Source organism: Podarcis pityusensis, assembly GCF_964106645.2.
Source record: "Podarcis pityusensis genome assembly, chromosome: 4".
Classification (NCBI taxonomy): Eukaryota; Metazoa; Chordata; class Lepidosauria; order Squamata; family Lacertidae; genus Podarcis; species Podarcis pityusensis.
The window spans coordinates 79045653-79068084 of NC_138027.1; the positions used below are offsets into that span (position 1 = coordinate 79045653).

At 42.5% G+C, this 22432-nt stretch overlaps 1 protein-coding gene across 14 annotated transcripts; it reads right to left on the reverse strand.

Annotated features, from left to right (window-relative positions):
• Positions 1–1394: 1394 nt before the first annotated feature.
• LOC308475537 (septin-8-A-like) lies at positions 1395–22211 on the reverse strand. Of its 14 annotated transcripts, none has more exons than XM_081002573.1 (13): positions 22155–22211; positions 19311–19376; positions 18483–18591; positions 17857–18052; positions 14592–14778; positions 12153–12314; positions 11267–11363; positions 9958–10114; positions 9188–9223; positions 6591–6723; positions 3588–3778; positions 3220–3382; positions 1395–1852 (listed from the first exon to the last, which is right to left on the reverse strand). In XM_081002573.1, exons 1-12 carry the CDS (start codon positions 22194–22196, stop codon positions 3256–3258), a joined length of 1503 nt encoding a protein of 500 aa, XP_080858699.1. In that variant the 5' UTR covers positions 22197–22211; the 3' UTR covers positions 1395–1852; positions 3220–3255. The 14 variants fall into 14 exon arrangements, with proteins under 14 accessions (XP_080858699.1, XP_080858693.1, XP_080858706.1 ...); XM_081002567.1 differs by having other exon boundaries at positions 18483–18594; XM_081002580.1 differs by lacking the exon at positions 22155–22211 and adding an exon at positions 21102–21582.
• Between the last annotated feature and the right edge of the window lie 221 nt (positions 22212–22432).

Consider the following 22432-nt stretch of genomic DNA (forward strand, 5'->3'; position numbering starts at 1 on the left):
TAAAAAAATGCCTTTGCTTTTTATATAACAAAGCTTGTAGGCCAGCTCCCTTCCTGCCAACCTATTGCTGGACTTTCATCTACAAATATTGTGATCTCTTTTTAAAAAAAATCACTACAGTAAAAGTGTCTTAAAAATATAACCTTGAAAAGGCAGTTGACTTGCAACTGACAGCTCTGCGCTCTCTTTTCTTCTTCTTCAAATATTTCTGAATTTGGGAAGAGTAGGCCTGACCAGGGAATTTTCATTCAGCTAAAAATAGCTGAACTGAAAATACTGCCCACTTTTCAATTATTATTTCTCCCAGATTCCTTAAGCGCCACACAGCAGAAAGAAAAGTAAGCACATCATAGGTGTGTATTACCCGCAACCAAACACTTTTGTTCATTTTGTTCCAACTCTATTGTAAGTTCAGGTCTCCCTTTACTGTGAAGTCTAATGGAAGGCTCTGGGATTATTTTACTAACCATAGTCTCAGTGACATGGTGCAGGACATAAAAATGTGTTTCCGAAATGTCAGTCTGAGTGATAACTCTCTCTGCCATCTGCCTTAAGTTATCACACTCTTCCTCATCTATAACCAGCCATCGCATATCAAAAACCTGCTTTGACAAAACAATTTGTGCTACTCCCAGTTGCAGGGTAAAGGTAAAGGGACCGCTGACAATTAGGTCCAGTCATGGCCGACTCTGGGGTTGCGGCGCTCATCTCGCATTATTGGCTGAGGGAGCCGACGTACAGCTTCCGGATCATGTGGTCAGCATGATTAAGCCGCTTCTGGTGAATCAGAGCAGCGCACGGAAACACCGTTTACCTGCCCGCTGGAGTGGTGCCTATTTATCTACTTGCACTTTGACTTTGTTTCAAACTGCTAGGTTGGCAGGAGCAGGGACAAAGAAATGGGAGCTCACCCTGCTGCGGGGATTCGAACCGCCGACCTTCTGATCGGCAAGTTCTAGGCTCTGTGGTTTAACCCACAGCGCCACCCGCATCCCCATTTCAGCAATTTAGCAAGGAAGGTCATTAAGAACTCTTGCCATTGCTTTAAAGATATGTACCACTCACCATTTGAACTTTCTCGAGGCAGTTTTTAAAGGGCACATTCATATTTAGAATGTCACTCTGCAGATTTATGGATTGTCTGCAGAGATCTGTTTGCAAAGAACTCCTGGGCCTAACCTCGTACAAGGGGGCTTGCCCTAGTCCAGTGGGGTTTTGACTTTTCTTGGAACACCAGATTCCCTTCTCAATACTTCTCAATATCTATTTTCAAGAAAAGCATATGTTTGCATGAATACTGCCGTTGCAAAGGCAATCATGGTCCATTTTGATTTAAGCTTATCACAGAGCTAGAATGTGCATTTATTTAAAAAAAACATTTTCAGAAAAGAAAATGTTTTCTGAAACAGGTTTGCATATTTTATTCAGTTCAATAAATGTTTCAAATGGGGATATTCATTGATATGCAGTTAACACATTCAAGAAGCACCAGTTCTTTAAAACAGTTGCAATATATAATCATTTCTATGCTAGGAGTATTCATAACACAAATAAAAATCATTTTGTGGCACAGTGATCTTAGGTACAGCACTTAAAGTGAGTACAGCTTGGCCACAGTTTAAATGCACATCAATAGCTTAAAAGAACTGTCATTTTATATATTTTAATACAACAACCTACAGTACATTATGTGATACTAATTATACATTTTAATATACTTTTCCCTTTGTTCAACAGGAGTCAGTTTTCAAGTTAACTTGCATTAAAATGGGGGAAGGTGACCCAAGTTTCTTCATAGAGAACTGTGAAGAATTTATTCTTGTATTTATTCTTCTTTCACATAAAGCCAAAGCTGAAACAGAAGGAGTTATATTAGGTATACCTTTTCTCTACAGAAAGCAAAGACTATTCATAAAGTATTAAAGCTTTTGTCTTCCATGTATTTATATTTATTTTGATGAATACCAAATAGAGAGAACTTGAACTGACTCAAAGGTAGAGAAATATCACCATGGTACAGACTTTCTTTGACTGAATCACTTCAGACTACAATGAACGTCCCTTGGTTTAACAGTTCTTTCATCCAAAACTCAATGGCACATGAAGGCTTACAGCTTAGCCTTCTTCCTGATGTGATAGCAACAAATGACTAAAACAGGTACACAGGCTTCTGAAGTATTAAAAGGAGTTGCTAAATTGTATTTATTTAATATGTGGCTATTCTTCCTACCTTTCTTTCATTGGTGGTGGACATGGGTTTCCCTGACAGATTCCAATCCAGTCACTGATCAAACTCAAACCTGCTTAGTTTCAGCAAAGTGTTTGCATCATATCCCTTCGGAATGTGCCCTGATAACTGAATATTTAGTAATTTCCATGAATGTATTTCAAGGCTGAATTAAATCAGGGGTAGGCAACCTAAGGCCCGGGGTTCTCAATCCGGCCCTCGGACGGTCCAGGAATCAGCGTGTTTTTACGTGAGTAGAATGTGTCCTTTTACTTAAAATGCATCTCTGGGTTATTTGTGGGGCATAGGAATTCATTCATTATTATTTTTTCAAAATATAGTCCAGCCCACCACATGGTCTGAGGGACGATGGAGTGGCCCACAGCAGAAAAAGGTTGCTGACCCCTGAATTAAATTCACAGGTGAGAGTAAATGCAGTGTGAATTGGTGTCTGTCCATTCCGTGGACATTCCGCTGTCCCCTGCAGCCCAAAATCTGCTCTGTTTAGTGCAGCTTAAAAGAAATGTCATTTTATATACACTATTCTCAGCAGGGGGACCACTCCTCTGGAAAAAAAAAAAAAATAGGGGCGTGCAAGGAGTTGGAGGTAGGGGGAAAGAAAGTCACATGGTGCAATCAGATTTCTGCTGTGCAAGTTTGTGGAAATTATTCTATGTTGCCCAACAGTCACTACTGAGAGGATGATACTTCTGATCATTTAATGACCTTGTCATCATTTAAAGGCAGATTTCTAGCATTAAAATGAATTGCTTAGCATAGTTATTCCTTAGAGTAGTTGGAATTTTGAGCAGAACAGTTAGCGCAGCAAGAACCCCCTTCTCCACAATGTTTGTTTGAGGTTGTTTATAATTCTGTAATAACTTCTGTCATCGCCACAAAGACTTTTGTGAATTTCAGAATATTACTAGGAATGAAAAAAACACATTGTGGCCATATGGATCTGTTTTCTATGATTTTTAAACGTAACATACCTTAACCATATAACGTTTTCAAACTGCTTCCAAATTCTATTCATGGTGCTCCCTGTGGGCTCGTTCCCTTTCTAATCTCTCTTTCTCTCTCTCCTCCTGTATATTCACAAATTCCTGATCTCTGACATCAAAGCACAGGAGCTCAAGCCGAAAACCTTGATCCCTTAGGACAAATATTAAAAAGAAGAGTTCTCGTAAAAGTGTCTGATAGTATCAGTAAGACAGTTTTGAACAAGTTAATACAAAACGGGTTTTTTTCCATATTTGGTACCTGATTAATTTATACTGCTTAAAATATTTATCTGAACCGGACAGTGTACCCTGTCCTAAAATCCAAATCCTAAGATTTTATGGAATTGATTACTTACTTTTTCCGATCCTTATCTTTTTTATAACCAACAGTGGGCGTAGGGGGCAGTGGCCTCCCTTGGATTATTTCTGCGGCAGCTTTTCTGTCATTGAATGCAATAATTTCTTCTTCCAGGAGTCTTCTTTTCTCCTCCAATTTCATTCTCTCTTCTTCATCAAGCCGTTTTAAATGTTCGAACTCCAGCTGTAGCTAAAGTCAAACACAAAAATATCACTTCTGCCACAAGGTGGTAGCCTAGCACTTAACATACCATCTTCAGTAATAACAAGGTCAAATACAGAGACTGATTTCCTTAACAAGTGTCAGAGTTTTCACTTAACTATTTTTGTAGTTCACTTATTGACACAAGTGTGCTAAAACCTTTTCTTAGAGTAACTTGGAACTGATTTCTTTTTAATGACAAATGTGGACATCAGTTTTATTCATAAAAGTTTTTCAAGGGGGGGGGTATCATTCTTTCAGAGCATCGCATAGTTAACTTCCCAATTCTTCCTAAATGAAGAACAGATCAAACATTTCTCAATTGAACAACATGGCCTACTGCCTTGATCAGCCCATCTTTCAATATGCATATGATACTATGAGTTATACTGTAAGCTTCTGGTCAACAATTTACTTTTAAATCAAAGGAGACTGATTTCAGTAAATTATGTTAGATCAACTTGTGATGTCATTAAGCATAGGAGCCAACTCCTAGGGGCCTAAGTCCCTTCAACCCCCTCTCCACCCTAAAATATTTGAGAGAGCTGCCACACACACACACACACAGTTGATTGGCACTGCCATTCAAATAGTGTGTGTGTCCTAGGATCTATTATGCAGGGCAGGGTTTATCTGGGATACTTGAATATTTTATTCAAGTTGGCACCCCTATCATTATGCAATTATGAAAGGCTGTTTCTATTGTTTCCTGGAACTCTGATCTAAATCAACAGCAAGTTGCCACATGAACTTGATGATCCCTGTGTGCTGATCAGCTGGACAGGAAAATGGAGTCCCCCGCAGATAAGATGCCTATCTCACCATCTAATATCGCTGCACACCACCCCAATGTCTGAGCAGTGCGCAGGGGCACCAACGATAGGGGTGGACGGAGATTCAGCTCCCTCAATATTTCTGGGCAGGGGGCTGAGTCCCCTCCCCAATATTCTTCCCCCACCATCCCCTCTCACCCCCTCACCCTCTCCTGTACAGGGCTGTACAGCTCCTTTGCACCAAGCTGTAACTCTGTTTCTGGGTCCACTGGCAGAGGAAGGGGGTGCAGTGGGTGCTGTCCGCCCCGGGTGTCATCCCTGAGGGGCCACTCGCGGTGCCCCCCGGGACGCTTGCCCTGCCCCCATGGGTGGCTAGCCCCGCCTCTGGGTGCACAGCCTGTGTTCCACTAGCTCCGCCTCTGCCTGGGTCAGGTCTGACCTGGGAGGCGGAGAGAAGCGGAAGGGTTGCGGCAGCACTGCTGCTTCTCTCCTCAGCTGGGCAGCACTGCACAATGATTCTTGTACCCAGCTAGGCCAGCGTAGAGGATGATTTCCACCCTTAGCATTCTCCATGCAGACGGGCAAGCACTGGCTTACTGGGTGGGGGTAGAAGGCACGGAGGGTGATTTTCGCTCTCTGCATTCCCTGCTGCCATTGGTCAAGCGCTGGCCCACCAGGGTGGAGAGAGGTGCGGAGGGTGATTTTCACCCTCCTCACTGGCCACCGCCAAGAGGCGAGCACTGGCATGCCAGGTAGAGGCAGGACGGGTCACGTGACACCGAGCCCCCTCAATGTGGGGTTAAGTCACCACCCCGTCAGTGTGATATTCTAGGCCAGGAGTCAGCAAAATTTTTCAGCAGGGGGCCAGCCCACTGTCCCTCAGACCTTGTGGGGGGCCTGAGCATATTTGGGGGGGGGGGGAATGAACGAATTCCTATGCTCCACAAATAACCCAGAAATGCATTTTAAATAAAAGCACACATTCTACTCATGTAAAAACATGCTGATTCCTGGACCGTCCATGGGCCGGATTTAGAAGGTGATTGGGCCGGATCCAGCCCCTGGGCCTTAGTTTGCCTACCCATGTTCTAGGCTAGCGGCTCTCAACCTGTGGGTCCCCAGATGTTGTTGGACTACAACTCCCATCATCCCTGAGCTCTGGCCTTGCTAGCTAGGGGTTATGGGAGTTGTAGTTCAACAACATCTGGGGACCCACAGGTTGAGAAAGGCTGTTCTAGGCGTTCCAAGGCTCTGTTTCCTCAGAATGAGGGACAGCCAAGACTGTGATGTATTTATGATATATGGTTTATTTACACATAAATATAACCTGAGGAGCTCACAGCATTAGTACCCCAAAAGGGTTTTGCTCCTTCCATAGCCACAGCCTTGGATTCCAGCAGAAAGCATGCATGGCTCTATCTCTCTGGCTTCCATCTGCCTCTGGCTTCCACTTCACACACATCTCTCAACTCTCAGCTCTGGCCATCGTCTTTCTAAGTATGGCAGTTATCTCATTTGTATTATGCAACGTGGGGCATTCCCATTTTCAACCGTAGCAAATGGGAGCAGAAAAAGAAATGGCTTGACCCAGCACAGCAACACTGCTGTAGAGACCATCCTAACCACAATAAATCACTTCAACAACCAAATCAGAATCTGATAACCTTCTCCTTAATACTGAACGTGCCTAGCCAATCAGCTCCAGCTGTGTGAACAAGGAAGAGGAGGAAGGGCTCTGCCACTCATTGTGAGACACTGGGAAGGGATGAAGAGGGAGGTACCATGCGCATGTGGACACGCACAAACAAACCAGGGGAGGAGACATATTTGGGACACAGCTGAATATTTAGTTGCAAGTCTCCCTGGTCCTGACTCGTGATGGAATTCCAGCCATGATCAGGATCTAAAGAATCATTCTCTCCAGTGCATTCTTTGCTAGACTCTAGCCATCTTATTCTGCTGCTCCACGTAATGTCTTCAAGCTACCACTACAACCAGATCAAAAACTATAAGAGAGATGGGCTTACTTCTCGCTCAGCTTCTTTCAACTGTACTTCTTTCTCTTTGACCCTCCGAACAAACCTTTGCCTCATCTCTTCTTCTTTTTGCCGTAATCCGTTAAGGAATTCAATCCGCTTAGCTTCATAAGTCTCCTGCAGACTGAGGACCATAAAATGTAAAACAGCCTTCATTCAGAGCTGGCTGCATTCACCCATTTTATTTACAAAACCCAACCACATTTGATCAGCTTTCCCGTGCACGAGAGACTGTGAAAGTTCACAGGGAGATTAAAAGTACAAGGAGATGTTTTGCTCAAGAAGGTGTGCACTGGAGTTACATCTGGATTATCTTACAAACCTCGCAATTAAGGGGCTGGGTGAGAACAGTTGCAGTCTGCTGTCTCACCATACTCACAGTGTTTCCTTTTGTTAAATTTCTAAACTGGTTCTAAAAGCTGTTAGGACAGGACAAGCAGTGATGCTATGAATAGAATGCAGGGCAACAAATTAATCATGGTGAAGCGGACAAAGCATAGGTGGCCCTGGGCTTTTATTTTTGATCCTAAATGCATCTAACCTGGGAGTATACCTAATCAATTGAAATAGAACTTAATTTGAGAAAAATTTGGTCACTTCCAGATGACTTGTTTAATGAACATTCAGCCTGATTTGCTTATGAAGAGATTAGACAACATAGTCATAGGGTATTTAACATGCATTTATTCTGATTCCTTTGTGAGATTAGACAACATTAAGTCAAGCAAGTGTTATTCCACACTTTCCTGTTCAGCAGCGAAAATTCAGTTCTTTTATCACTGTGCATTTGCAGACCACCAAACAGATCTATCTACATCAACTAATGTACCCACTGGAATTATTGCCACATTTCAAAATCTGTAGTGATTATGTTTGATGGCAAAAGAAGGTGTCATTTTCTCATTGTTTGCCTGGCTTTCCCCTCCTTCTCCTCTTTACATGTCAGTCTAGAATCTCTTCTATCAGTTTTTTAAGCTTCCTCTCAGAATGCTGGATGTGTCCTTCCTTTTTGGCACACTGACAACTGGATATTCTCTCTACAAAGTCACTTTCCAGTAAAGAGACTACTCTGAACCAGACAAAGAGTAAAACTTGCTGATCTTACAATTGAAAGCTGATTCCAATCTCACTGTAATACATACAATGTCAACAGCCAGAGGTCTTCCAAATATCTCACTCTTGGCATCTGTTAAGGAGTAAAGGTGCCTTTCGCTTAGAAAGCATTCTAATTCTTTTTAAAGGAACCTAGGTGTTAAGATGTCATTGTTGTAGCTTTTTACACCAAGGACAGGAGACCTGCCACCCTCCAGATGTTGTTGGGTGTCCAGCTCCCATCAGCCCCAGCCCCAAGCAACATCTGGAGGACCACAGATTTTCCACCCCGTTTTCCACCCTAACTAGGTTCAGCATTAGGTGGTATCATCTTATTGCACCAAGTCTAACTGCTGCATGCTTCTTCCCTGCTTTTAAACTGGGATAACAAAACCAGTTACAGCTTCTTCAAGTTCAGTATCTACTTGGATGTAAGCAGATGAAGCTAGCCCTTTGCAAATCTGTACCCATTCCTTTTTAGTCAGGCATTTAACTTTTCCTAGAGAAGCAAGTTTGGGAGGAACAGCTGGCTCATCCCATTTCTAGCAACAACTTGCGATGCAAGATGTATATTGGTTGGCTGCTATGGCAATTATGAGGCTACACCCCTAACCACCAATGAATCCATCCAGGTTAATGTCATGCTTCTGGAATGTGTACAGGTAGGCTGCAAGAAGTATTGGAAAAGTGGGGGGGGGGGGGAGAGACCAAAGATCAGTGCTGGATTCAGAGTGGCATAGATGTGCATTAGATGAGTGGAGGTAGAGCCAAATGTAAGTTCATCTCACAGCGGGGGAAGAAAACAATTTACCAGCTCACATTGGAAGGTATGTCTTCAACTCCTTACTGTTCAACAGGGAGAAGAACAGCAGCATCTTTTCAGAAAGGTTATGTCAAAGGTGAGATTGTGTCCCCTTTTTTATTCTGATCTTACCAACCCTGTTAAGGCAAGTTAATTGTCAACTTCCCTGTTTTTACAGAACTATTATTTATTCTAGTTACAGATCATGTTCTGCTGCAGAAGTTAAATGTTAGTACTGCAGCAACTACTGTAAATAAATTCTGTTTTGAGGCCAGCACGCATCTTGCATATCTGTTTAGAACATCAATGAGAAAGAAAGAAAGAAAGAAAGAAAGAAAGAAAGAAAGAAAGAAAGAAAGAAAGAAATTTAATTGGTATTTAAGAACATAGGAAACTCCTTATACCAAGTTAGGCTATTTGTCCACCTGATCTAGATATTGTCTAATCCGACAGGAAGTGCCTCTCTCCGGGGTCTATGGTCCCCTACCCATATTTGTAAGATGAAGAATTAGTACACAGCTGGAGACATTCTGAGTTGCACTTGAGGTAATTCAATAATAGTTCCAAATCAGTACCGGGATCATGTCACATTTGGTTCCTGTAAGACCAAGCTGTCTCTTTCTAAAACACACACACAGAAAGACAGGATTTAAAAAACTTTAATTCCATCATTCTACGCTATAAGGCAACATACCTTTCTCTATGAGTTGTCTTTTTGGAATCTGGAATCCTAAAAACAAAACAAAGATACAGATTTATCAAGTTGTAGTGTGCTTCCACAGTTCTGTCTAAGGAACCCAATTTTATGTTATCCTGGCTCACAGAAAGAAACTGATACCATTCCAAGTTTCTAAAAGTTAAAGGAATTTGCTTTTTTTCTTACGGAAATATAACACTGAAATAATTATGTACTTAATTTTAAAAACGATGGGTGGTATTTAACTAAGACTTACTCAGGGTACATTTCAATCGTTAGTCCTGTTCATTAATTTTAATGGGTCTTATTCTGAGTAAGTCTTAATTGAATACCACCTAAGATTTGTATTTAGCACTTACAAACAACTATGTATGTGGAGTACACTTATAAAGCTTTCAGAAGCCTTGTACTCATATAACACAAAGCCAAAACATGGCTTAGACTTAAGACAGAAAGAATAAGCACGTGGGGACCCAAAAGGAAAATTGCAGCCACTTGGCTCCTCCCCCGATTGTGCTGTTGCCATGCTACTTGGAGCTAAGCTATGGGGTCAGATTCAACAAAGGGGCCCCACTAGCAGAAGTCTGTGCAATAGCACATTTTCCTCCCCCTCCTCCCCCCATGCACCCCCATAAAATGGCTAGGGGGTGTGCAAACAGTTTTAATTACACACTTAAGATTCAAGATACCTTCAGAGAAGTAATTACAAAAGCCATGTTGGGAACTGGTTTAACTATTAAAAACATAGGAAAGGCTCGCTCTCTTACCTGATTTGATCAGTGTCTCGGAAGCCCATCTCTTCCAGTTTATACTGCCGGTACAGTTCATAATGAACAGAACAAGTTTGTTCTATCAAGTCTTCCATATTTGTACAAATCATCATTTCCCGGAGCTTCACGAAATCGCAGTGGTTCTCATTCTCCACTAATGAAATGAAATAAGATATCACCTCTATCCTATTGGAATTTACCATGGGATGCAGGAAACACCCCCCAAAAGCCCTTTCACTCTGGGGTTGCAAGGGGAGGGGTTGCAGGGGGCGGTATTGAGAAGAGGCAGTCTTTCCCATCCATCTCATACATTTTGCAAGGGTCCCCTGAACCACAAGGAGAGGCTTTCTGGTGGGTAGCAGTTGCAAAGATGGGATCAGGAAATTCCTCTTCCAAATGCATCTGCCAACTCAGAGGCAGATGGGAGGTACTGGAAGGCAGAAGAGGTATCACCCCCCCTCCCCAATTCCTCACCATCCAGGCCAGATTATATGCCCTCACTAGATTTCTCCAGCTCAGACAACAACCCTCCAATTCATCCCTCACCACTCCCACACCATAAACGCCATTATTTGCAGAATGGTCCTTTAAAAGAAGGATCAGGTACTCAGAGTGGGTAGGGCTAATAAGAGGGTTCAGGCCAGCCTTTATAACGTCTCAGAAGGCTTCAGCATAATGCTGAGGCAACAGCTCTCCTTAAACTAATCCTAGCAAGCTCTGGCTGCTGTGGGCAATCCAGACTGCTGACAAGCTACCTTTTTGCTTTGTGGCTGGTAAGCGTGCGTCCCATAATTTCCTGCTGAAATCTTGTGCCTTTTTAGAGCACGAATGTTCTGTGTGCTGTTTCACTTTTGTTGCTGTACAGTGCAAGAGTGCCCCTCCAGATGGCAACAATACAATAATATTGGGGAAGTATCACTGTGCAACTAATAAAGTAGACTGGTTGATACATGGACTGTCCTGTCCTGTCTAAATCCATTACTAAGGCAATATTATTGTGTTGATGAAGTGTTGCAGAATGTGCCTGTGAAAAAGGAACAGTCCTGGGAAAGTAGGCTCATGGTACTGCTACAGATCACCAGTTAAATCACAAAGCCTAGAATATTGCCTGGTACACAAATCTGACAAAAAGGTGTTATGCTCATTCAGGAGGCTTCAAAAAGAAGAATGCAGTTCTATAAAGATACTGCAAAATGTGAACTTTATCAGTTGAGAAGCAGACAATTAACCATGCAAAGTTACTATCACTGCTGACTATCTTAGGAAACTAATTCTGGAAAAAGTGAGAGTTCAAACTCTTCTTTACCTTCCACTACGCCCCAAGGATACTGGCGAGCTTTTACTGTTTTGTCTCCAACTTTTACATCTTCCAAACTCCCCACTACTGCAAATGGCAAGTGTGCCTGCAAAACAGAGAGTAAACAAATTTGTACTGCTGTCAACACTAAGAATAAATGCCGTATTTTTCGCACCATAGGACGCACCGGACAATAGTTTTAGAGGGGGGAGAACAAGAAAAAAAAATTCTCCCCCTCTCTGCCCAGCGCCCCTTCAGCGAAGCAGCAGGAGGCACTGCGCAGAGAGAGAGAGAATTCCCCCCCTCTTGTTTTCCCTCTCTAAAACAAGGTGCCGTTTAAGGTGCGTTCAGGCGGCTACCTTTGAAGCCTGGAGAGCGAGAGGGGTCGGTGCACACCGACCCCTCTTGCTCTCCAGGCTTCAGGTTCCTTTCAACCTGCTCTTTGGGGCTGGCGGGGGGAAGCCCACCACCAGCCCCAAAGAGCAGTTCAGGGAGCAGCGGAAAGGCGCAGCGGAGAGGCTGCTGCCATAGTCGCACGTCACCTCTCCAGCCGGGAGAGGGTCACGGGGCTATGGCTTCTTTAGCCCTGCGCGCGCTCTCCCGGCTGGAGAGGTGACGCGCGGCTAAAGAGGCTCCTGCCATAGCCGCGCGTCACCTCTCCAGCTGGGAGAGGGTCGCGGGGCTATGGCGTCTTCGCTCCATAGGACGCACAGACATTTCCCCTTCATTTTTGAAGGGGAAAAAGTGTGTCCTATAGAGTGAAAAATACGGTAAATGAAAAATGCAATATATACAACATGTAGCCTAATTACATGAAATACCATCACACCTGTCAAAAATAAGGTGAAATCCCATTAAAATACTTACATTCTAATACTTGTAGTGAAGTACTTACATTCATGTTAGCATTAATGTTAGCAATGCTCTCATCATCTGTTGGAAACTGATATATCTGGAGTCTACTACTGACCAGTTCACTCATGATGTTGACCTTAAACTGCTGTAGTTCAGTTTTAGAAATTGTATCAGCTTTGGCTATAAGGGGAATAATGTTCACCTATTAAAGAAATAAGAAGTATAGTATTCATAAAAGCCAAATCTGCAAGTAATCTGAACTTTTTAAACACAAATTACCATGTCACTGAAAAAGCAAGGTGCTTTTTAAACAGAGTAGCAAAACAGCTCTTCAGTACCATGAACTTGCTAAAATAATAATAATAATAAACAACTTGCAGTTTCTACTTATCCGTATAGCTCAGTTTTCCATTTTACCAGAAATACTGCGAAAACTTTACCAGAATAAAACATCATCATCAAAAACAGTTATCATCACAAATTTTTTTTTGTTTTACCTAGGGCATTGATGTATTGCTTTTTGTATAATGTTTTATGTATAATGAATTACCTAACAAAAAGGCAACGATTTCCACAATGATTCCCTTGCAAGCAATTGTAGGCTTTTTGTACTTCAACAAAACGTACTGCTAGCTACTGTGAAATACGTTTCTTGTTTCTGGATGTGCCTTTTCTTTTGCCTTCCTCGTTTACAAACCAAACATATCCCTTGTGAGCTGACAGCATTTTAGAGCTTCTGAAGAACTATTGGCAAATGTAAGCAAGTGAAAACCCTTGATATGGTATTAATCATGCAGAGAACTAGCTTTCCTGTCTGCCTGCCATTTGGCTAAAGGTATAGGAGAGAATGTTTATATCGCTGCTCGGAGTATAAGATTTTTGTACTCTATACACATTTCTATATGTCTTCCCTTGACTCAGCTACAAGCTAAAAAAAAAAAAGGGTCAGATTTAAGTCTTCCACACATTCAAAATACCTGATTAGGATTTTTAAGGCAACCAATCTTCTGCCCTTAAAGTAAGGTTGGGAAACCTCTTTCAATAATGCTTCTTTATTATCTGGATGGAGGACAGAGGAGTGTGCAAGTGTGTGCGGAAACTAACCTACTTTACAAAGATAAAATCTGTTGCTCCTCTATCCCCTTTTGCCTCTGGCCCCATCCACCATTGCTAAGTGGCCCTCAGAAAGCTGCCTAGAAGGGAAAACGGCCCTCAGCTGAAAAATGACCTGCACCTGTGCATTAAAGTTTATCCACCTATAGTCAAATGGAAATGCAAGTGGAAGAGTTGGGGGGAATTATGAGGTAGAGGTGATTGTGTGGTGGAGGGGAAAGCTTAAGACTGAAGGCAACCTAGTTCGGGGCCAACATTGTCAAATCACATGTTTATAAAATGAACTACTGCTTTAAACTCCATTTAAACCCAGGTTAGGGATGCGGGTGGTGCTTTGGGTTAAACCACAGAGCCTAGGGCTTGCTGATCAGAAGGTCGGCGGTGCAAATCCCCGCAACAGGGTGAGCTCCCGTTGCTTGGTCCCTGCTCCTGCCAACCTAGCAGTTCGAAAGCACAAAGTGCAAGTAGATAAATAGGTACCGCTCTGGCAGGAAGGTAAACGGCGTTTCCGTGCGCTGCTCTGGTTCGCCAGAAGCAGCTTTGTCATGCTGGCCACATGACCCGGAAGCTATACACCAGCTCCTTTGGCCAATAAAGCGAGATGAGCGCCACAACCCTAGAGTCGGCCACGACTGGACCTAATGGTCAGGGGTCCCTTTACCTTTACCTAAACCCAGGTTGCCTTAAAATCCTGAAAATAATTTGAGGTACACCTCAAAGAAAGGTACAGCTTAGGCATAGGTTCATAGCCTCAGCCCCTTCCGGCATCATACCCTTTACGGAAGTTGTATCTGGAGACTGGTTATGCCTCTTGCTTGCCTGGATAGAGAGATATGTAGAGACCTTTAAATTTATGTGGATGGAAAACAGCCTTCTAAAAGTCACATCCTTTACTCTTGCCATGTGGCTCCTGGAAAACTATTGACAAGGGAATGTGGTCTTCTGGCTGGAGGGCCCCACCTCTGGTTTACATCATCAGCTAGAACTAGGCCATATTGGAAGATAGGTACCAGACAAGACTAAAGTGACGACTGGCAAATGAATAAGAAGGTAATTCTGCCTATATAACTGTACTAGAGTTTTAACTTACTTACTGACGTTGCCGCTTTATAAAAGTAAAAAATTTAAATAGTCGGCTAAACCACTGTGATTTAGTATTTAAGTATCTGCAAAATACTCTGTACTTAAATTTAAAATGATTTTTCTCACCTTCTGAGTAGCGCTTGTTTTACTCAACGTTGTAAGATCTTAAAAGCATGGTGAGCATTTATTTTAATTAGCAGGGAATATTTTGCACAAGTTAGAGCCTTATCAAACCACGACATAAAATACTGAAGTTGAATGAATTCTGGTTTTAATATCTTACCTTCCTAGAAAGATTTTTCATGGTTACTAAATCAAGAGTTTTCAGGGAATGCCCTGTGGGTGAAATAAAGTAGAGGCACACATGGATACGAGTATCACGGTAATTATACAAGGAACGATTAATTTTCAGCTCTTCCTGGAGGTAGGCTTCAAACTGTGCATCTACATAATCCACTATTGGCTGATAGCTGCAGAGAAGGGGGAAAATATTTGATGTAAGAGGACAAAGGTTGAGTTTAACTCTAATACACTGATAAACACAAATTGCCAAGGGACAGTAAAACAGCAGTGACATTAGTATAAATTCAGCGAAATTCTTAGGAAATCTTAGGAAATTATTCTCTAAAGTATATGCTCATAAAAAGACAAAGCCTCTTGACCTGAATATTATCATCCTAAACCAAAACAAGGGCACATCCACAGAAGTCCATACATTTTGGCTGGCCTTGGTAACCAAATCGGGAGTTGCCTCAACCCTGCCGAAAAATAACTGGGTGTTTTACTGACCTCACACAAAACTTGGAGGCAATCACCTCTGAAGCTCAGCCCCATCAGCAGTTGTCCCATTATCTCCCTGCCAAGCCCCAAGCTGAGAAGGGTGATGTTGCACAGCTCTTCCAAGCTTCTCTCCAGGATGCTTGTGAATCTAAACTACCAACACCACCTTCTTAGTACCTCCCCGCACTAGGCAGTGCTCACTCACCAAAGCATCCCCGTCCTTTCCAGCCCATACTAACTGGAGGAGTGGGATATGTTGTGTGGTGGGCAGCATGCACTGAGCACTGCCTAGAACAGATAGGTGTGAAGAAGAGGAAGAAGATCAAAAGGGCAAGTGATCTTCCATACAGTTCGGTGTTTTGCAAAGCACCTTTAAAACACAGCATTACATAAATGACCCCCTAACTTCTTCCTGAGCTTAGAGGGGACTCCATGCTGCTTCCTCGTTGACTCCCCCCCCCCCAATCTGTCCTCCCAGCTCTGTGACTGCTGTAACAGCCCATTCTTCTCTTCTCATTGCTTAAAGTGAGAAACAAGCAGTTGCCTCTACCTCCTCTCTCTCCAGTTTCTCAGTGTTAGGGTTCAAGCTTTACCCTGACCTGGAGCATAGGAAGTTGCCTCACATACTGAGTAAGACCCATGGGTCCATCTAGCTCACTACTGCCTGCACTGGCTGGCAGTGGCTCTCCCAAGTTTCAGACAGGGAGTCTTAAAGGATTTTAATTTAGGGTCACCTCTCTGGAGATATGGCATTAAGCAAATTGGGATATCTGATTGCAACTCTTTCAACGATCAAGCAGATTCTAGTTTTGTAAGGTTTTTGCCAGTCAGTTGGACAATTTATCAGAAAACACCAGAAATAGTTTATAAGGAATAATTTATTATAAAGTTCCTAATACAGAAAAGAAAAGGGTAAAGGTAGTCAATATCAATTGCAATGCAGCAAAGTATGTTTTCTAACTAGTTCTGAAGGGAAGGCAAATGGGCCAACTTTGAGTGGCTTATATACCTTTGAATTGCTTTTAGCAAGCATCATTGTCAAAGCTGTCTAGCTCTCCCATTGGTCAAGCACAGATACCAGGCCCACACTGTTAGTCCCTCTCCCACTGAGAGTAAAATCCCAATCTCTGAAAACAAATTCAGACTGTCCCTGCTGACAGATAATCACTATCTGAGCCCGCTCAGATAGTCAGAGACGCTATCTGCCCACCTAGACAGAAAAGTCCTTATATGACTCTTAAACTGTCAGCATCTCACTTGAATTCCACACACACACACACACACACACACACACACACACCTGATTGGCTGACAGTTTCACCAGCTCTCACTGGTTGCTGGGTCACCAGGAGGCAGACCCAGAGCCTGTCCATTACAGTCCTGACCCCAGCTGCCCAGCTCTCACACCTCCCCTCATCTCCCCCAGGGCCACAAGAACAGAGGTGACAGTAAGCCAGGGAAGAACATCAGAGCCGTTGTCTAAGTACTCAGCTAGCTGCACGAGGGCTACTTGGGAGGAGTGGGAAGAACACAGAAACAACTGCTTGGATCATAGTCTGAGAGTCAGAAACAGCTTGAGACTTCAGCATCAGGGTAGGTTGCTTGTCTGAGCTTCTTCACTGCTGAAGCCCCAGAACTCAGCCTAGCTCCAAGTTCCAGCTTTCCTGACCTGTGGAAATGGACACTCAGCACTAGACAACGATGGGTAGGGAAGCTGCCATTGTTGCCCAATATGCAGCGCCACACAACCCCATTATATTCAGCTCAGGGTGGAAGAGAAGGGGTTGCACTGGAAGAATGTAGTTAGTTCACACACAACCAGTTCTTAGCACAAAGAAGTGCTGGGAAGGGGGAAAAGATGGTGCTGGGAACAGGTTAAATGAGAGTGAGGATACAGGAGCACATAGCTTGAGTTGGTGGGGGCGGCTTGTCACGCTGGCCAGAGGGGAAAGGGCTTCACCAGATGGGAAATGGTGAGCAGATTTGTGAATGGCTGACAATCTAGCACAAACCAATTGCTTTCAAGTGCCCTTGGCCATAACTGTTTCAATGGCGCTTCAGTTCCACACATCACAGGACCTTCATTCCATTAACTTTATTTATTTATTTAAGGTATTTCTTCACGACCCTCCCTCAAAAGATTCCAGGGCAATGCACAAAAGTGTGAATAAAATTCACAAGACATAAAAATACAATTTAAAGCAAATAAAAGTAACAAAATACAACCGACAAAATTAAAATAAAATAAACAGAATCACTGGATCGCACCAATTCATCCTAAGAAAATGGCCCAAATCCAAATAACTGTTCATCTAGCCTAAAGGCACTTTGTTTTTCTTCAAACAGCTGTTCCTATGTGACAGGCAGCAGACTTCTTCCAGCTGCTCAGTCGGGGAGAAAGTCAAAGTTGCAGTGGGCACACATAAGCCTTTGGGTAAGAATGAAGTAGGCATTTGGGTCCTAGACAATGTCATCAGAATTGGAGTGCTTTTCTAAAATTTTCTGTCAATTTAGTGATAACTGAAATTGTTTTCCAGATCAGCACACATAAAGTGAAAGTCTTGCTGATAAGTCATAAATCTGGAAATGTTTACCTCATTTCTCTAAATAACTCTGGTTATGGGCAGGTGTGTTAACTATGTCAATAAATTTAAATAAAATGAAATCAATACGCCTATCAATACCACTACATGACGCAAATGTCAGATCCTAGATGGCATGTCACTTGGCAAATTAATATGACATTATTCAAGTGAGGAGATACTAACCTATCTTCTTTGTTTATCTGATCACCAAATCCAACTGTCTCTATTATGGTCAATTTCAATCGAACATTGCTTTCCCGGAGCTCATACGTCTCAGCTTTAAGTCGTACATTTGGCTGAAAGTGTGTTGACACACGGTAATCAAAACTGTTATTAAACAAACTATGAATCAAAGTTGATTTCCCAATTCCAGTCTCCCCTACAATTAAAGACAGATAAAAAATGTACATATACGCCACACAAATTTCACCATAACACAATGAGGGTAATTGATTTTTTTCACATTCCCCAGGGGGTGGGGGGTGGAATGCAAAATGGCATTTACTGTAACTAAGGAATTAGTTCAGAGAGGCCATTGTCTCTTTTTTATTCCTTGATAGCAGTATCTGATCATTATGCCATGGGATTTCCTCAAAGGATGCATATAATATTTATTCTAATGCTATTTTTGCTGCAAACTTTTTGGGGCTTGGGAAAACTTAACCCCACTTAAGTAATTCTGTTTATCTGAAGTAGTACAATACCAATGGAAAAGGGCAACACCTTTGTCACTTTCCTCTCCTTCAGATTTTTCAATAGTAATGAGTTTTAAAATAAAACAACTCACTGCTAGCAGCTATTTTACTTACCAATGCAGAGAATGTTGAAGCAGAACCCCTGTTGGATATATTTATTAACCAACTGATCTGGTAAACTATCAAAGCCAACATGACCAGACAAAGATAAGGGTCGGGAACTCTGCTGTGGAAATAATAATATAAATTGGAATACAAGGCTGCAACACTATTACTACTATGTTGGCAGCAAGTTGTTGCAAAGTCTAAATAAGTTAACACCCATCATCCCTGACCACTGGTCCTGCTAGCTAAGGATGATGAGAGTTGTGGTCCAAAACCAGCTGGAGACTCAAGTTTGCGAAACCCTGATCTAGAAGAAGGGTACAGTAATCAATGGCAATTTTTAAACTTTGTTCTGCTCAACAAATTGTACAACTGCTAAAAAGCACTGCAAGAAAAAAGCCTTTGATAGATTTTTGTTTTGTTTTGTTACACAGTATAGTTAGAATTCTACAAACAAAACCAAATTGCAATTTTATTTTGGGTGAATTCACATTTTATTTGAATTTCTACTTTGCTGACCATAATTGTAATTCAAACAGTGCATGCCAAATTATGTTCTATCATTCTTTTTTATATTGAGAAGGTTTAAAAACATTTATTATACATTATCTAAAAAGGTAACAACATTTAACCATGTTGGACAGTTGCAGCAGGGCAGGGGGGAAGCATCTTGTGGCTCCTTACAAATTTACTATGGCATAAGCCATTGTGGACTGTAGTCTCTGAAAGCTCATGCCTTAATGAATTTATAAGTCTTCAGAATTCCCGCAAGACTCTTTGTTATTTCTGTAGTACTATAGCAATACAAAGAGAATACTCATTGATTACTTTACTCACACTCCTTGTTTCTTCTTTATTGACTGGTGGATAGGATGCTCTCATTCTCGTCTCAGACTTATACTTCTGGGGGGGAAAGTAGACCAAATGATTTTCTAAAATAAAGAACAAATGGGGTGAGGGGGGAAAGGTAGGACTAAAGTTTGAATAAATATTTTTTTAAAAAAAAATAATTAAAAAAACTGGGTAAGGAAAATGTGGTAGGACTAGATTAAATAAAATCATAATTGAATAATCATATGAAATTTATTTATTTGATTAATCAGACATATTTTGTATATGAGTTAAAAACAAACACATTGAGGCATGTGGTATCCAACTAACATGTCCCATCAACACTAAGAGAGTTCTGCAGAAATCTCCCATGCATGCATCCGCTAAATGTATTCTAAAAGTTCCCCCAACCCTTCGGAGCAGATGAGGGGCAAGCGCAGGGAGAAAAGAGGAAGGAAAGTTCATTGTGGAAGCATAAATGCTTTTGCTGATAGGATGCATTTGTTGGGTGCTACCCAGACACAGGACCGGATTTAGGTTTGATGAGGCTCTAAGCTACTGAAGGTAATGGGGCCCTTTATATGTCCAGCTGTCCTTTGTCAACAACAAATTGTCGCTGGTTTTTGTGTTGAATATATGCTATATGGTAATTTATGGACCTAATAGGTATCTAAAGCCATTTGCACATAACAAAATATGTATTTTATCAAAGTAATTGTTGAACTTATCTTATATTTTGGAAATGTACATCCAGGTTTTTTTCTCTTTAATTTTTTTGGGGGCCCCCAAGAGAGTGGGGCCCTAAGCTATAGCTTGTTTAGCTTAAACGTAAATCCAGCACTGCCCATATGCTGTTTTTAGGTGATACATATGCAGCATGTTATGCTGAAAGAAGCACTGTGGTTGGGGAGCATGCATGCATGCAAGAAGGAGCTGTTAAGTGAGGAGAAAATGACACTTGCCATGTGCAGTGGGCATTTTTCAAACAAACCACACTTATCCCATTTGTTGGTCCCTATGATATAACATCATCTGGCTTAAGCAAAGCCGGATGTTTACAAATTCCTCCTCGCAGCTGCATCCAAGAAGGGAGGGAAAGTTCGCAAACTCGAGGCCCACTGTCTCTTGTTCTCATCAAGCAAAACCCTGTTTTTTGTTTTTATTAGCGTGGCATCCAAACACAAGTAAAGCAAGCTGGCGTTTCCTCTTCAGCCAGAACCCACCTCTTTGCAACTAAATACAACATGAAATTGAAGCGTTCACCTACTCCCAATTTTTTTTTTTAAGTAGCCCACGACAGTAACAAGCCTGTGAACATGCTCTCCATCTCATTAACCTCTGTATGTGATTCATTTCAAAGCATCATCAAGGGGAGCCCACAAAAATTTACACAGCCGTGATGATTTTTTTGCCTTGAAAAAGAATGGGGGGAAGGATGTCCCTCCCCGCCAACAGTTAGGTTAGTTCCCTTTCCCCAACTGTAAATTGAGTCTCCCCATTCTCTCTCTCCACAAAAAGTGTAACAGGAGCTCCCCCCTGAAAAAAATCATAGTTATGTGCCAGCAATGCAGTTAATGTCCCTGCTAAAGATCTGGCTTCTGTTTACTGTGATAGCACAAATAACAATTCATGAAGGCTGCTGGCTGCTCCAAACCTGCAAAATTATTGCCTGTGGTAAGGGGCTCGTGGATTAATTACAGCGCTATCTGTGCCACGGCCATCAGTTGCGGGCTTAATGCCGCCACCGTTTCCGACAGGCCTGCTGTTTGTCGCAAGGCCTCAGGCTTCTCGGCCTACCTTGCTTCAGCTTGCTTAGGCCTAGCTCCTCAGCCAAGGCCTTGTCTCAGCCCTGGGCTCTGAGATGTCGCCTCCTAAAGTGGCTGTGTTGAACTGAACCTTCCAGAAGTCTAGTCATGTGATAGGAGTTTCCTTCAAGTTGTTGTTTTTTATCACCAGGATAGGAGAAGGGCAAAACTAACGCTGGCAAGGCTGCAAGAATCCTGGGAACTGGAGTACAAGACAACAGAGGCCTGCTCTTAAAACCAAAAGGAGATTTGCAGCAGGGGCAGACCTTCGGGTCTCGAGTTTCAGGGGTGCCTTGTGCGACGCCAAAATTTGGGGCTCCCCACCACCTCACCCCACCTCTCTTGCTGCATTCAAAGTAATAGTTGCTGCACCCCAAGGCTTAGCGCCCAGTGTGACTGAACCCTCCCCTAAATCTGCCCCGGGATTACAGAATGAATTTTTTGCCTGAGGAAATTGCTGGAAGGAGAGGTGGCTGCAATTGGCCAAGAAAAGAGAGAGAACTAACTGCACTATTACAGTGGTACCTCGGGTTACATACACTTCAGGTTACATACGCTTTAGGTTACAGACTCCGCTAACCCAGAAATAGTGCTTCAGGTTAAGAACTTTGCTTCAGGATAAGAACAGAAATCGTGCTCTGGCAGCTCAGCGGCAGCAGGAGGCCCCATTAGCTAAAGTGGTGCTTCAGGTTAAGAACAGTTTCAGGTTAAGAACGGACCTCCAGAACGAATTAAGTACGTAACCCGAGGTACCGCTGTATAGACATCGGTTCTGCCGAAGGGCTGGGCAAGAAGTCACTTGTGCACCGTTAAGTTAGTTGCTGGAGGCTGTTTTTGAACTGCAGGCTCCCAGAAAAAAGAGATGGCTCTCAAATGCACCACTTTTCCTTTGCAAAAGGGTGTTGTTTCCATGTAGCTGGCTGGAACAGCAGACTCCATTTACATAATACTCTGCTACATTGGAACTGGGATTTTAATTGAAGGATTTCGACAGAAGGTTCTTTTCAAACCTAAATGATATGCAGGGGTAAGAGGGGCATATTACAGGCTGGGTGGAGAGGTGGGAGCCTTCCCTGTTCAGCTGCATGGAAGATGTTCATTTCTCATTCATTACATTCCCAAAGGTTGGGCATAACTCAAGTTTCAAATGGTGCATATCTTCAGCAGCTGACTCACCTCCTTTTATTCTGATTGGCTCCAATCAGCAGAAAGCTTGAGAATGCTTCTCTGTGGCTAAAAAACCCTCTCTTTTCAAAAGCACAGAAACTTTGGCAGGAAGTGTTTTGCAATTCTTACTGCCTCCTTCACAGGGATATTGAAATT

Coding starts and splice junctions, on each gene's coding strand:
- LOC308475537 (XM_081002567.1), bottom strand. CDS start 22,196: ATGCAGCTGAACAGGGAAGGCTCCCACCTCTCCACCCAGCCT. Junction 11,364..12,152: donor ACATTAATGCTAACATGAAT/GTAAGTACTTCA, acceptor TCTGTTTTGCAG/GCACACTTGCCATTTGCAGT. Junction 3,779..6,590: donor TGAAAGAAGCTGAGCGAGAA/GTAAGCCCATCT, acceptor GTTTGACTTTAG/CTACAGCTGGAGTTCGAACA.